The 16,687-nt window shown below is 40.6% G+C and overlaps 1 protein-coding gene across 1 annotated transcript in view; it reads left to right on the top strand.

The window, feature by feature from the left end:
- A2M (alpha-2-macroglobulin) overlaps nt 1-16,687 on the top strand; it is an 80,797-nt gene that overhangs the window by 14,484 nt on the left and 49,626 nt on the right. The window contains exons 9-15 of the mRNA XM_069106109.1: nt 926-1,040; nt 1,173-1,282; nt 2,382-2,549; nt 3,857-4,084; nt 4,289-4,352; nt 9,723-9,865; nt 13,174-13,323. Of these exons, the coding sequence (XP_068962210.1) occupies nt 926-1,040; nt 1,173-1,282; nt 2,382-2,549; nt 3,857-4,084; nt 4,289-4,352; nt 9,723-9,865; nt 13,174-13,323 (978 nt within the window). The remainder of the gene's footprint in view (nt 1-925; nt 1,041-1,172; nt 1,283-2,381; nt 2,550-3,856; nt 4,085-4,288; nt 4,353-9,722; nt 9,866-13,173; nt 13,324-16,687) is intronic.

Below are 16,687 nucleotides of genomic sequence, written 5' to 3'. Positions count from 1 at the left end.
CATAAGATAATAGTATAATAGCTTTAAAACTGGAAGCGATTCCAACTGTAACCCTTCATTTTGTAAATGACGAAAGAGGGGTTGAGAGGAATTATTTGATTTGCCCAGGATCATGGCGAGTAAGTGCCTGAAGCAAGTCTTCCTGATTTCAAGTTCTACATTCTAGCTTCCCTCCAAGATACTGTGTTAAGTACTTGGGATACAAAGACAAAAGTGAAAGTTCATGCCTTCAATTTGATATTAGTTGATATGTTTGTGTGTAACTTGTCAATCTTCAGAGAGAGTAAACTTCATGAGAAGATAACAGCTGAATTAAGCCTTGAAGAAAGATACAGATTCTGAGAGGTTGCGAGGAGACGGCATTCCAGTCATGGGGGATAGCTTGTGCAAATGCATGGAGGCAAGAGATAGAATATGGAATTTAGGAAACCATGTGTAGCCCAGTTGGGGTAGAACATAGAGTGCTTGCAGGTTTTAATCTCTGGGCTGGGGAGTTATATTTTGTGTTAGAGACAATAGGGAGCCCCTGAAGTCTCTTGAGTGGGAGAGTTCCAGGGCCTTAGGAAAGTATTTTGGTAGCTGGGTGGAGAATGGAATAAAGAGGAGAGAGACTGGAATCAAGGAGACCCATTAGTGGACTATTTCAATACTGCATATAAGAGAGTATGATGAAAAAATTCAGTAAACATCCAATAGTAGTGGTCTTAGAGACCTAGGGAAAGGATATTTTGAGCAGCTGGGCTTGCCCAAAATCTCTACCTGAGTAGATTTCTATGAATTTCTGTGATGAATTAAAGCTATGTTAATTAATCATGTCTGCTGGTTCTTTTTGCCAGAGATAGAATCCTGGCTAAATTTGACTATTAGTCTGACCCAGTATGACATTTCAAGCATCCTTATCTGTTTTTAATTTTTTTACTTTCAGCTAGATGGTTCAGGTTGTGCCTCTCAAAAAGTAAGAACCAAGGTTTTCCAATTGAAGAAAAGTGAGTTTTTGATGAACCTTAATGTGTTTGCCAAGATCACAGAGGAAGGGACAGGTTTGTATATCACACAAATATGGTACATACTAAGCAATGACTACAAGGTTGGGGAAATGTGGATATAACATCCTGATTTCAAGAAAAAGTTCTCTTCCAAGAGAGATCACTTCTTGATTACTTCTCTTTTAGAAACAGAATTGAGTGGAACTGGATCCTGTGAGATCACGGAAGTTGTAAGCAAAGTCATGTTTGTGAATGTGGATTCACACTACAGGCATGGACTCCCTTTCTTTGGGCAGGTAGAGTACATCCAACACACAGGAGATCTGGATTTGAACTCCAGCAATTCTACTCACTAATTGTATGACTTTGGGGAAGTTTCTTAATAATCTTTTGGGTCTTGGTTTCCTCATCTGAAAATGAGGAGAGTGGGCTAGATGATTTCTCATATCCCTCACAACTTCAACATCCTATGTGGTTCTTTGTTTTTTGTTTTTGCTTTTTGGAGGGCAATTGGTTAAGTAACTTGCCCAAGGTTACACGGCTAGTTTTTGTGTGGGTGTTAAGTATCTGAGGCCAGAACTGAACTCTGGTCCTCCTGACTACAGAGCCAGCGCTTTACTCATTATGCTGCCCCCTATGTGTTTTTTTTTTTAGTCAAAACCACCAAGAAATATTCTCCTGATTCCTTTCCCTTATAAAAGAATCTTAACAACAATTTCAAAGTATTACAAACATCAGAACTTCCTCCCTTCCATTTGCCGCTAGCCCAGATGCTGATATTGATAGCAGCTAATAGATCTGGTACAAAGTTCTTCCTTCCTTCCATTCTGATAATTCCTATATAAACTTTCTCCATTCACCAGTTAAGTGGGGTTCAGTAATTATCACACATTTTTATAGTCTTGCTTGCCACCACCTTCTATCTAACTCTGGCTTCCCATGGAGATTATAGTGGATAAGTGGTTTTAGATGGAGGTAATGGTACATGTTATATTAGTTTGAACATAGTTTGATTTTCACAAATACATTTTTAATACTTCTCTCTCTAACAAATATATTTTAAATGCATGAAATGACAAAACAGAGTGTCTTTGAATATCACCAATTTTTAATTACTATAGAAACTAGCACAACTTAACCTAAGATTTCTATAATGATTTGGGAATTTTTATTCTAGATACATTAAGTAAAAATCACTGAAAGTGTTTTAGTTGCCTATATTTAGATACTTGGGCAGCAAGATTTTACCTATAGACATTTAGGATGGAGTGACTGCTTCTGAATCAGTGCCCCAGAATAGATCCAGGGTATTTGACCTGTGGCAGGAAAGCAAGGATGAATTTGTGTCCGTCCTGGACACTATGTGCGGGACTAATCACGGCTTTGATTCCTCAGGTGCTCCTAGTGAATGGGAAGAATGAACCCATCCCAAATGAGAAAATCTCCATCACTGTGATAGAAACGAACCGAGAGTTCACCCAAAACTATACCACTAATAACCAAGGCATGGTGCAGTTTTCATTAGACACCAACAACTTCACTTTTCCCTCCATCAGTCTCAGAGTAAGTAAGAAAGGTATGCCCCTATAATTGGTAATGATGTTAGTTTAATGTCTCCTCTAGAAGTGGAACGTATAGGGATTTGGAGTCCTTCTCTCCCCTCTGCCCCCACCCCATCATCTCCTGAGGCAAGGAAATAGCTCATGGTTTGGGATTGAAGTGTGAGACTAAGAAAAGTATGGGACTGTCCCCCGAGGCTCAGGAGCCCCACAAAGCTGCAGAAGCCATGGGAAGCTGAGCTGGGGCTGAGAACTGGTATACTTTCTCTGTTTTACAGTGTTCTTTCCTCCTCTTTTTCACGAGTTCTCCTTTTAGTACCATCCCACTCCCAAGAAATATTCAATTTCTTTGCCTCAGGAGACGATGGGGGAAAAGTCTCCGAATCCCATAAATGTATGCAGATCTAAGCTATGAAAAGTGATATATGATAATAAGATATATGAAAAATTATAGGAAGTCTGCCATTTAGAATGGCAAATATTGAATTAGGGATATTAATTTATTATCCACATGTTTAGTGGATAAACTCTCATGAGAACAGGAGTGCTGTTAGGGAGGTAGGACTAAGGAAAGAGTTCTTGGCAAGAGTTGGGTGTAGATTTACAAATAATACCTATTTTTTTTGTTTGCTTTTTGAAGGGCAGTTGAGGTTAAGTGACTTGCCCAAGGTCACACGGCTAGTAAGTGTTTTGTGTCTGAGGCCACATTTGAACTCAGGTCCTCCTGACTTCAGGGCTGGTGCTCTCTGTTCAGTGTGCCACCTAGCCACCCCAATACCTAATATTTTTTTAATTTTTTGCCTTTTTTTTTTTTGGATAGGGGAGGGCAGAGCAATTGGAGTTTAAGTGACTTGCCCAAGGTCACCTGACTAATAAGTGTTAAATGTCTGAGGCCAGATTTGAACTAAGGTCCTCCTGACTCCAGGACCAGTGCTCTATTCACTGCGCCACCTAGCTGCCCCAATAATACCTATTTTAGACAAGGCCTCTAAATTTCAAAGGAGGCACCCTCTTGCTAAAGACTGAATATTCAAAATTCTAATGTCAACATTAAGTTGAGAGTTATAAGCAGTGCAGAGCAACCTAGAGTCAGAGCAAATGAAGATACTCCTGCTAATGGCCTCTTCTTTTTGTCTCTGTTATGTTATATGGTAGCTATAGGAGAAGGGGACTTTTCTCAAATTTTGGCTTGGGGGCACAATATTTCTAACTATTCAATAACTGGGTAAAAGAGTAGTCATGTTCAGTTTTATGCTTTGGAACTTATTCACAGATAATCCAATGCTACCCCTTTCCCTTTTGTTTCCTTAGGCCAAATACAAAGAAAGTAATCAGTGCTATGGATACACATGGAAGATGGCCCACCACCAGTCTGCACACCATACTGTAAAGCATGTTTTCTCCTCAAGTAAAAGCTATGTCTACATTGAACCTATATTTGAGTTCTTGACCTGTGGCCAAAACCAGGAAATCCGGGCACACTACATCCTGAATGGACAGGCCCTAAAGGAACTGAAGGAGCTCCCCTTCTATTATCTGGTGAGAATGGAAACCAGAACTCTGATCAACTCAGAAAGCTTAGAAATTACCAACACTTTGAGCTTTACCATTTTCCTTTTTCATTCTTGTCCTCTTTTCCTTTTGCCTTGACAACTGGGCCTCAGCAACAGGTGTCATCAAATGAGAGATAGATTTGAGGTCAAAATGGTGACAATCAAGGGAAATGTTTTTTTCTTTCTGCAGATCATGGCCAAGGGAGTTATCGTTGGAACAGGAACTCATGTGCTGCCTGTGGAGGCCGGAGACAGTGAGTGTTCCCAACTCAGTCTCTTCCAGCCCCTTTGTAGCCCTTCACAGCCCTAGCGACATACATTTTCACATCAAAAGAGAGAGTCCCCCACTCCCCTCATGGAGTTTAAAACTAGAAAAAGTGCTTCTACTCTTATTCTTTTCACATTGTGACTTTCTCCATTGCACTGTCAGTATTTTCACAGGTCAGCATGAGAAAGTAAATGGGGAATTTTGCAGAAGCCACAGATGACACATGTAGGCTAGCAGACAGTACAAAAAAGTTTAGAGACTCAGAAATGCATAAAACTATATGTATATTATTGTATAATGTCAACATATTTCATTTTTTAATACCATAATTCAGACTTCTTTGCTGGTGTGAAGTGGGGGCCAAAAAATTTTACATGGATTTTTCAGATCTTGAGCACCACTGAGCCCCATGATGTGAAGGGGATAATTTTGGTCTAAGAGTTTTTCTTGGTCCCAGACTTAACAACATTAGGCTATGTAGGAAAGACTAGATTTAGAGCACAGTTCTGAATATCCACTGTTTCCATTTCTGATCTTGTACATTCTTTATTGCCCCATTCCATTTTTGCTGTTCTTCCATACTTTTCATGTAGCATTGTTTACCTGGAAATGATGGTGGTCCCAAGAATAAGGAATAATAACAAGTTCTTGACCCCACAACATGTATTAATATTATTATTATTATTTTTAATTTAAATGCTTTATTAACTGCTGATTTACATCATTCGTTTCCGCCAGATTTTGAGTTACAAATTTTCTCCCCGTTTTTCCCCCACCCATCCCCCCAAAACAGCAGTCCCACAGGATATCCCCACCTCCAATCTGCTCTCTCCCATATTTTCTCCCATACCCGTTTCAACTTTTCCAGTGGATCTCTATGCCTCAGTGCCTGTATATCTTTTTTCTTAATTACATGTAAGATGGTATTAATAATAGTATATATATACACACACACACACACACCAACACACATATAAATAACCAAAAAAATATATTTATGAATATTTGATTTTAAAACTTTCAATTTCCGATTTCTTCCCCTCCCCCCCGCTGCCACCCACCCCCACTGGGGGGACAAGCAATTCAGTATAGGTTGTACATGTGTGGCTAATGCAAAACAATAACATAGTAGATGTATTGTAAAAGACTGACTATATTTCCCTCCCTCCTATCCCACCTCACACTTGTTCTATTCTCTACTTTGATCCTGTCCCTTTTCAAAAGTGGGTGCTTCCAACTTCCCTCCCCCCCAGCCTGCCCTCCCTTCCATCATCCCCCCTCACATCCCCTTCCCCCCCTATTCTCCTGGAGGGTGAGATCCCCTATTTAGTGTGTATTTCCCTCCCTTCTCAAGCCAGATTCAATAGGGATAAGGTTGACCTATTCCCTTTTGCCTTCCTATTCTTCCCCTCCATTGTAACCATTTTCCCTTGCCTCTTCTGTATGAGATAGTTTGCCCCACTCTGTCTCTCCCCATCTCCTCTCATTATATTCCTCTCACCTCTTAATTTCACCTTTTAAGTATCATCCCTTCCTGTTAAATTGGTCCTGTGCCCTCTATCTATGTATACCTGTAAACGTATATACACACATTCACATATGTATTCATATGCCCGCATACCCTCATATAAAGACATATATATATATAATCCCTTCAACTACTGAGAAAAGTTTCATAGGTTACAATTATTGTTTTTCCATGTAGGAATGTTAATAGTTCAACTTTGGCCAGGTGGCTCAGCGAGCAAGAGCACCGGCTCCAGTGCCGGGACGACCCGGATCAAATCCAGGCCCAGACACTCAGCACCACACCCAGAAACAATAACCGGCCATGAAACCCCGAACAAGCCACTCAACCCTGATTGCTTCAAAAAAAAAATAGTTCAACTTTGATAAGTTCCTTATGATTTCTTTTCCCTGTTTACCTTCTCATGCTTCTCTTGCTTCTTGTATCTGAATGTCAAATTTTCTATTCAACTCTGGTTTTTTCAGCAAGAATGTTTGAAAGTCCTGTATTCCACTGAATGACCATATTTTCCCCTGAAACATGATACTCAGTTTTGCTGGGTAGGTGACTCTTGGTTTTAATCCCAGCTCCCTTGACCTCCGGAATATCACATTCCAGGCCCTTTGATCCCTCAGTGTAAAAGCTGCCAGATCCTGGGTTATCCTGATTGTGTTTCCACAATATTCAAATTGTTTCTTCCTGGCTGCTTGTAATATTCTCTCCTTAATCTGGGAATTCCGGAACCTGGCTATAATATTCCTAGGAGTTTTCTTTTTGGGATCTTTTTCAGGAGGTGATCGGTGGATTCTTTCAACCTCTATTTTGCCCTCTGGTTCTAAAACATCAGGGCAGTTTTCTTTGAGAACTTTCTGGAGGATGCTTTCCAGGCTCTTACTTTGGTCATGGCTCTCAGGCAGTCCAATAATTTTTAAATTATCTCTCCTGGATCTGTTTTCCAGGTCAGCAGCTTTTCCCATGAGATATTTCACATTGCCTTCTATTCTTTCATTTGTTTGGATCTGTTTAACAGCATCTTGATTTCTCATAAAGTCATTAGCTTCCATTTGCTCCAATCTAATTCTGAAGCAATGATTCTCCTCAGTGAGCTTTTGAGATTCTTTTTCCATCTGGCAAATTCGGCTTTTTAAGGCATTCTTCTCCTCATTGCCTTTTTGAGCCTCCTTTGCCATTTGAGTCAGTCTGTTTTTTAAGGTATTATTTTCTTCAGTCAGGCTGTTGACTCTCATTTCATAATTTTCTTGCATCGTTCTCATTTCTCTTCCCAATTTTTCCTCCACTTCTCTTATCTGCTTCTTAAGGTCCTCTATGGCCTGTAACCAGCTTGTATTTTCCTTTGAAGCTTTTGGTGCAGGAGTTCTGACTTCACTGATTTCCTCCTGTTCCATGCCTTCTCCTTCTTATCCCCAAAATAGGAGTGTAACGTTGGAATCTTCTGTCTGCTCTGTTTCCTTTGCCTGCTCATTTTGCCACTCAATGATTTGACTTTTGGGCTTTTTGCCACAGTAGGACTCTGCCACCAGACAGGGGAGTTTTCGTCCCAAACGCTGGGGTTTTCTCAGCTGCTGGAGGTATTAGATGGGTGCCCTCTCTGAGGTCTGCACACGCTCTGGCAAGCTGGACACACACTCCAGGACCTCCACCCTAGACTGCAATCCAGATCCAAGCAGGTTAAAGCAAGAGCGATGACCCCTTAGACTGGTGCTTGGTCCCCCTACACTCTGCAGGCCAGGGAGCTGAAGCTGCCACGTGGCGCTGGCAGGCTGTGCTGGCGTCTCAGCGGTTTCTTGCTCCGGAGGTAAAAGCCACGCATTCCCACTTCCTGGGTCCCAAAGTCCAGACTGCACTGGCCTCTCACCTTGTCCTTTGCATCTATGTATTGATAAATCTGGCAACGGCCACAGCTGCTGCTGATCTGGAGTCCCTCTGGCTGGCGGCTGGTCAGGCCTGCCCTGGGGCTAAAGCCTCGGCATGGGGCTGGGCTCGGCTCCCAGAGCGCTGCACTGGCTGATTCCTGCTGGCCTGCCGGGCTGTCCTCAGTGGGAGGTTAGCTTCTCTGTGTCATTTTGTGGGTTCTGCAGCTCCAAAGTTTGTTTAGAGTCCCCTTTTTACATGGATTGGGGAGGGTGGAAGCCGGAGCCACGGGAAGGTTGTGCTTCTACTCTGCCATCTTGGCTCCGCCCCCTTTGCCTCATGTATTATTATTATTGAAGGCCAATAACAACTAGGTTATGATGGATTAGGATTTTAAATCACTAATCATATTACCCAAGGAGGATGATCTAATCTGTAGACCAAGGACTGTGCTCAAGAAGACAAGACAAAGAAATACCAAATCTTTCTTTTACTAGTCTTTGAAGAAGATGGGCCTTCATGGGTCATCCATGTTCAGTGATGAGGACTTCTGCCAGGGTCTCCTTTGTTTAGGTACCCACATAGCTCATTTTTAACTTTATATTTGGACTCTTCAGGGGTGGGGAACCTGCTTCCTCAAGGTCACATGTGGCTCTCTAGGTTCCCAAGTGTGACCCTTTGAATGCAAACTTCACTGAACAAAATGCTCGTTTTCTTTTGATTCTGTCACAGGGCCTGAGATAGTTTTCAGATCAGAGCTTTTAGAGAAATCTTAAATGTTCTACGACATGTTAAAGTTTCATCACTGGATTCAAAATTATAGTAAAATGCTAGATTTTTCCCTTCTGGTAGCCTAAGGTCGGTCCACACAGAAGTCAGCTTCTGGTGCCCTGTTGTGGCATGAAGGTGAGCCTAGGTTCTTGAAGGATACACAAAAAATGTATAACCTGGTGATCAGGGACTAAGTCAGAAAGGCTCTGAGGATGAACTAGTAACACACTGAAGCCCAGCTTAGCTCGGTTGGGTCAGGTTCTTCTCCAGTCTGGCTTCAGGTTGGTGAATTATTTGGGCCATAAAACTATTAGAGACTAAATTCTGGAGGAGTTCTGCCCTGCACTGGTGGAAGAAGTACCCACACTGATTAAATCATGATTCCTTGACAGAGTGAACGGTAATCTGAGGTTTCAGTGGAATAATGGATGAAGAGTGGTCTTTCCACATTATAATGCAACAATAATAATTTAAGTATTTACATTCTCTAATGTGATCATCGTAACAATTCTGGGAATAGACAGAACAAGATTATCCCCATTTTACAGATGAAGAACTAAGAGAATAGGTGACGTGCTAAATACCATACAATGAATAAATTGTGGAATCCAGACAAGAACTCAGATTTTCTGACTTCAAGTCACTTTCCACAACAGCACTCTGCTTCTAATAATAACATTCTTTCTATTTCACTTTAGGATATCTAAAGTTGAAATTAGGTGAAAATGCTCATATGAATAGAAGCATGTGGGTTCCCTTCTCTGCAATTAGAGATCTGGATGGATTTCATATATTGACTAGAATGAACATTAGCTAAACAAAGGCTAGGAGTCACAGTGGATAGAGTGCTGGGCCTAGATTCAAGAAGACTCATCTCCATCTCCATGAATTCAAATCCAGACTCAGATACTTATTAGCTATGTGACCTTGGGTAAGTCACTTAACCCTATTTGCCTCAGTTTCCTCATCTGTAAAATAAGCTGGAGAAGGAAATGGCAAATCACTCTAGTATCCTTGCCAAGAAAACCCCAAATGGGGTCATGAAAGAGTCAAAGACTGAAAACGACTGAACAACAATAAAATGAGAGACTTCCCAAAGCCGTAAAGATGAAAGCATATTGTTCAAAGCTGCCGTGCCTTCCACAGTGATCAGGGACAGTCTCTTCACCCCTAATTATTATTATTTTTACTCTATTTATTCAACAGTGAAAGGGACATTTTCCATTAGCATCCCTGTGGACTCAGACATGGCTCCCTTTGCTCGACTTCTCATCTATACCATTTTACAGAATGGAGATGTTGTTGCGGATTCTAGGAGGTTTTCTGTTGAAAACTGTTTTGCCAACAAGGTGGGTGATTTATGTCATAGAATAATAAAAGCATATATAAAAGATATCCTGCTCAACTCTGTAATCACATATGACTTGGGTTCAAGGTGAACTGGAAGGGGAACCATATGGTTAAACTCCCATCCAATACTTAATCTACCAATACACCAACTGAGAGCCACAAATCAAGTAGCAAAGTATTTAATTGAAGCACTAAATTAAAAAATAAAGTGAAAAATGGAAAAAAACTATGCATTAGAATTATTCTCAGTTCCCATATATAAGTGAGTATAATCTCTCAGAGACTGATATGTCTATGGAAAATGACTAAATTTCAGAAAAATTTGAACTAAGAAGTGAAGAAGGACTTGGGCCTCAGAGCCATCAGCTTTGCATCATGCCTAGAAATGCTTGCCCTGACTGAGTTCTCCAGGTTCTGTCTTTTAAAAAAAACTTATTTATTTACTTTTAGTTTACAACATTGAGTTCCACAATCCCTTGAGTTCCAAATTTTCTCCTTCTCCCTTCCCACCATGGTGGCATGCAATCTGATACAGGTTCTACAAATACCTTTACATTAAACATTAATCAAGTTGTAAAAAAGAATTATAGACAATGGAGTGAACAATGAGAAAGAAGGAACAAAACAAAAGAGAGAGCAAGTCGTTTGCTTCAATCTACATTCGGACTCAGTAGTTATTTTCTCTGGGTGTGGATATCCCTTTCCATCATGAGTCTTCTGGAGTTGTCTTCTAACCTTGCATTGCTGAGAGGAGTCCAGTCTATCCAAGTTAGCCATCACAGATAAGAAGTGTCTGTAGTTGTGTACAAAGTTTTCTCCAGATTCTGTCTCGTGGCAGCTCTCTGGCCCACTACTGTCACTGACTTCACTTCCCATAGTTCTTGGAACTCCCTAGCAACTTCCTCTCATTCCACCTTCTCTCTGCAGTTCTCATCTGCTGAAGCTCTACTTTTTTTTTTTTAATCTTCACCTCTTAAAGCTGCTGTTCTCTGTCTCTCAGCCTTGCAGCTTTTTAACTGCCCTCTACTGAAGCTGCTGTGACCTTACTGTTGTTGCTACAGGCGCTGTTGTTTCTGTGGAAGCACAAAATCATTTGGAGAGGCATGCCTTGGAGGTAGTCAATTCAGTCTTTAATCCAACTGGCTGGCACTCAGAAGGGCCACCCGGGTAGCTGTGACTTTTTTCCTCCAGCCCTTATTCCTTGCTGAGTTAATTGTCGTTCAGATTTTTTTAAATTTATTTTATTTATTGTTACATTCTGTGTGACCCCATTTGGGGTTTTCTTGGCGAATATGTTGGAGTGATTTGCCATTTCCTTCTCTAAGTAATTTAACATATGAGAAAACTAAGGCAGATGGGGTTAAGAGACTTGCCCAATGTTATTCAGCTGGTAAGGGTCTGAGGACAGATTTGAACTCAGGTCTTTATGACTCAATGCCTGATGCAGGATCTACTGCTAGCTACCTTTCCTTTCTGAGTTAGGGAGAGTGAATTGCTTTTCCCTTTTCTCTACCCAAGGGGGAAGAATGCAGATTCTGTAGCTAACAGTAAATAGGTACATTCCATTTTATCTGTTCTTTCACTTCCCTTTATTCACATTGCTACTTTGCAGCCAACCAAGTAAATTGCCTTGAATGAATGAACAAATGAATAAATGAAAAAGCATTTATTTTATTTTTGGGGGGGAGGGCAATTGGGGGTAAGTGACTTGCCCAAGGTCACACAGCTAGTTTGTGTGTGTGTGTGTGTGTGGTGTCTGAGGCCGGATTTGAACTCAGGTCCATAAAAGCCAAACTTATATTTTCTTTATGCATATGAACCTACAGTTATATAGATATCATTTATAAAGTCACTCCTGACATCCTTAAAAATGTTTCTAAGCTCTTCGAAAGTAGGAGCCACACCCTATTTATTTGTGTGTCTCAGCAACCACAATAATGGTTGTTATTACAATCCTATATGTAGGATAGTGACTGGATCTGTAATTTAATTGAGAGAAATTTCCCAGGTGAAGAAGCTACCTTTACCAAATACAGGTCAGCATCTTCTCTACAACTTAAAGTCTTAGGAAGTTGCCAAGAGGACCGTGAGTTCAAGTGACTTGCCTAAAAGTCGCACAGCAAATAGGTATTACAGTCAGGACCAAACTCAGGTCTTCTTGTCCTTGAGACTAGCTCTCTACTAGCCGTACCATACTGTGTATGGTGCAGTGCATAGCAGTTTGTTGAATCTGAATTTGCCAATGGTCACATGCCAAGTTGTTGGAAGAGTCAGTATGAGAATTCAGGTCTCCTAATTCTGCTAATTCTCACTACCTCTCATAATATAACCCAGTTGTTGTGACTCTTCTGCTCCTTTCCGTTATGATAAGTTGTAGGAAGTGTTGGTGGGAAGGGCTTACTTTAATAGCAAATCAAAGAAAAATGAGTGATATACTCAATCACTAGATTGAAAGGTCTTTGAAGGTATCAGTTATCTTTTTTATCTTTATCTTTGTATATGTCCCAGGATATAGCGCAGTATCCTGCTCATAGTAGACATTTAATAAATGCATTCATAATGCATGATTTGGGGAGGTGGGTGGTACTGTGGATAGAGCGCTGGCCCTGGAGTCAGGAGGACCTGAGTTCAGTTCAAATCCTACCTCAGACATTTACTATGTGACCCCTGGGCAAGCCTTAACTCCAATTGCCTCAAAAAAAAAAAATACATGACTGTTGATGAAAAATGCTCCTGAAAGAGAAACTAGTGAACTTTGAGTGCAGATTAAAGCATTTTTCCACTTTCCTTATGTTTCTTGCTTTTTTTAGGGGGGTGGGGTGGGGCATGGCTAATACAGAAACGCTTTGCATGACTTTGCAGGTATAATGTGTATCATATTGCTTGCCTTTTCAATGAGTGAAGGGGGGACTGGAGGGAGGAAGAGAATTTGGGATTCAAAATTTTAAAAAGAATATTTAAAACATTTTAAGTTATCACAAAAAAAGAATGAGTGTTTGATGTATTAAAAAAAATGATTAGGTGGCAGACCAGAGGTGAAGGAAGGTCTCAGAATTAATTAAAAAGAAGATTCACAGTTATGATGTTTGTCATATCTTAAGGAGATGAGTTGACTATTATAGATCAGCTGTTCAATCAAGTTGGGTGAAGAAAACAGCCTCAGAGAATGTCTATGCCTCTTTCAACCATAGTTAAGCCATGCTGAGTTGTATGTGTTTTGAATGTGAAGAGGACAAGGGAGAGGAGAAACCCCAGGAATGACTTAGTAGGAAAGCTATTCAATTGACCTCTGCCCTTTTCTTTATAGGTGAACTTAAATTTTTCATCAGCAAAAAGCCTTCCATCTTTGGAAACCCACCTGAGACTGAAAGCCTCTCCTAACTCCCTCTGTGCTCTGCGTGCAGTGGATGAGAGTGTCCTTCTCCTGCATCCTGAAGAGGAACTTAGTCCTAATTCGGTAAGTTCTAACATCCCTTTTATCATAAAGAAGTCATAATTACATGGCAAGAAATATTTAGTGATCTCTTATTTCAGTTGCTCATTTAGAGATTATGTATATTATTGAACACACATTTAAAAGACAGATAATACCAAATTGATTCAAAAGGCCTGACGAGAATAAGTTTTGCATAATTATAAGAATAGAGCAAGGAGAGCCGTGTAACATTAAGAGCTGGTCTGGAAGCAGAAATTGGGAAAGTAAGAGGACAAATGGGTTTAGGGGGAAAGACGATGAATGAGTTCTGTTTTGAATATGATGAGTTTGAGATTCTCGTGGGACACCAAGATGGAGATGGCAAAAAGCTGGAGGACTTGAGCTCAAGAGAGAGATGGAGGCAGATATATAGATATGGAGGTCATGTGTATGGTTAAATCCATGATTTCTAATGAGAGCCTCACTTTTTTCCCTAGCAAAAGAATTATCCTAATGAAGGTTAAGAAAAGCCCTCTCCATAATCTATGAGATAGTTACAGAAGGAAAACCTGCCTTTTAGCGCAAAGAGTTGTGGAGTCTTACAAGAAGGGGCAGCTAGGTGGTACAGTGAATAGAATGCTGAGTTTGGAGTCAGGAAGACTCTTCTTCCAGAGTTTAAATCTGACCTCAGAAACTTACTAGCTGTGTGACCCTGAGTAAGTCACTTAAGCCTATTTGCCTCAGTTTCCTCATCTGGGAATGACCTGTAGAAGGAAATGGGAAACCACTCCAGTATATTTGCCAAGAAAACCCCAAATAGTGTCGTGAAGAATTGGACACAACTGAATAACAAACATCATAAGGAGAAAACACTTCTCTGAATGGTAGTAACTATTACCTGCATAATTCAATTTTTAGTAACAGAAATCCCTGAGAAGATACAGTACTCTTCCACGAAGGGAAGATGCTTTTTGATATGGATACATTTAATGGATCAGAGGCAGCAAAATGAAAAAATAAGTGGAATTTTTAGTGAAATTGAAAATTGAAGAAAAGGAAAAAGAATGAAAAAAATGAGTGAATAACATCACAGCCTTAGAGCTGGAAGAGACCTCAGAGAACACCCAGTCCTGTGTTCCTATTTTACAGATCAGGAAACTAAGGTCTAGAGAAGTTAAATGACTTGTCCAAGATCACACAGAAAGTATCATAGCTAAAATTTAAACCCAGATTTAGAGGACCCCTGAATCCTCCACTGCCCTGCCCTCTACAATTTACCACCATCATTCAGCAGATAACCTTTCTTCCTTTTTCACTAAGATGATTGAGACCATCCATTCAAAGCTCCTTCATCTTCCTCTTCAACACCTTAAAACCATGGTACAGTTATACTCACCCTGTCTTTATTGCTTTTTATCCCAGAGTTTAAGGTGGTTTTTGCAAAGGGTAATCTTTCCACCCATTCGCTTAATTCTATTTCTTTTCCTCTTGTGCTTCTTTGAAAGAGTGCTGTCTAAACTGAGCCTTGATGCAAGGGAAAGATTCTAGAGATCTGAGATAAGGAGGGAGTACATTCCAGCCAGAGTATGTCTACAAGTCAAGCGTCAAAGAAGCATGTGTGGGAAAACAATTCATTTTGGTTGGAATGTACAGTGCATAATGGGGAGTAATTTAAAACAAGACTATGAAGCAAGGTTAGAAGTAGGTTGTGAAGGCTCTTAAATTCCAGGATGAAGAATGTGTGTTTTATTAAAGAGGTAATAATAATAGGTAGCATTTATATAAAGCACTTTACAAATATTATTTCATTTTAGCCTTGCAATAACCCTGGGAGATAAATGTTTTTTTTATCCCCTTTTGACGTATGAGGAGACCCATATGTAAAAAGCAGAGGCTAAGTGACTTTCCTAGGGTTACACAGCTAGTAAGAGTCTGAGGCTAGGGGCGGCCAGGTAGCACAGCAAGTAAGAGCACCGGCTCCAGTGTTGAGAAGACCTGGAGATCGAATCCCGGGCTCAGACACTTAGCACCCACCCAGAAACACCTGGCCGTGTAACCTTGAGCAAGTTACTTAACCCCAATTGCTTAGGGGCAGCCAGGTGGCTCAGCGAGTAAGAGCACCGGCTCCAGTGTCGGGATAACCTGGGGATCAAATCCGGGCTCAGATACTCAGCACCAGACCCAGAAATAACTGGCCGTGTAACCTTGAGCAAGTTACTTAACCCTGATTGCTTAAAAAAAAAAAAAAAGAGTCTGAGGCTAGATTTGAATACAAGTCTTCTTGATTCTACATGTGACACTCTTATCTACTTTGCATTTAGCTGCCTCAGGTAACCACCTGAAGGTGGGTCAGACCTCGAAGAACTGGAATCATCTTCAGTGTCTTCTTATCCGTTTGCTCCTTCTCATGATCCATAGACATGTTCGGATCTCTCCTATATTAAAAAAGATTTCTTTTACTACATTAGCCCCTCAAATCCTATCCCCTCTACCGCAATTTGGGATCAAATCCTAGAAAGATTAATCTACATTCTGCTTTGATTTCCTCACTCCCCATTCACTTTTCAACTCTGTGATCTGACTTCCAACTCAACATCATTCTACTGAAACTACTTTACTAATGTTACTTTTACCCTTTTAATTTCTAAACCAAGTGGCCTTGACTGTTGTTTGAGTAGCATGTGACACTATTGCCCAACTTATCCTGTAGGTTCTCTTTCTGATTTTGGCTTCTGTGACAGTATTCTTTCCTGGTTCTCCTCCTATCTGTCTGACCTTTGTTCACTTTCCATCTCTGCCCTCCCCCTCCTCTGTTTCCTTAATGTGGATGTCTCCCAAAGCTCTGTGGTCAGCTCTCTTATCTCTTCTGTTTTCTCTATATTCTCTCCCCTATTGATCTGCTCTGCTACTACTGATCTTTATGAAGATGATTTCCAAATCTATGTATCTAGCCCTAACATCTCTTTTGATGAACTTCAGTTCTTCATCTCCGTCTGTCCACAGGATATCTTCACTTTGATGTCCTTCAGACTCAATTGGATGTCCAAAAGTAAACTCATCTTCCTTCCTAAAGCTCTTTCCTCTAAACTTGCCTGTCCTAGTCACAGATTCTCAAAACCTTGGAATCATCTTTGACTCATACTTCCTAATCACTTCTTAATCAAAATTAAAATCAAAATCTAGGTTCTAACTTCACGCCACCTTTTGCATCTACCCACTTCCCTTGATTCTCCTTGCCTCCCATCTTTGTTCAATCAGTCAACAAGTATTTATTAAGTGCCTACTAGGAGATTCTCCCTAAGTTACCATGTCACTGCATGGCTCACAAATTTCAGTGGTTACTTCTGTTATCAAATATTACTCAGCCTGGTATTTAAGGGTCCTCACAACTTGCTTCTAATGTACA

The sequence above is a fragment of the Petaurus breviceps genome, unplaced genomic scaffold (assembly GCF_028583685.1).
Source record: "Petaurus breviceps papuanus isolate PSGF00001 unplaced genomic scaffold, PetGlider_PUasm1.0 78, whole genome shotgun sequence".
NCBI classification, from domain to species: Eukaryota; Metazoa; Chordata; class Mammalia; order Diprotodontia; family Petauridae; genus Petaurus; species Petaurus breviceps.
The sequence above is the reverse complement of the archived record's forward strand: the minus strand, read 5'-3'. Positions and strand labels throughout refer to the sequence as shown.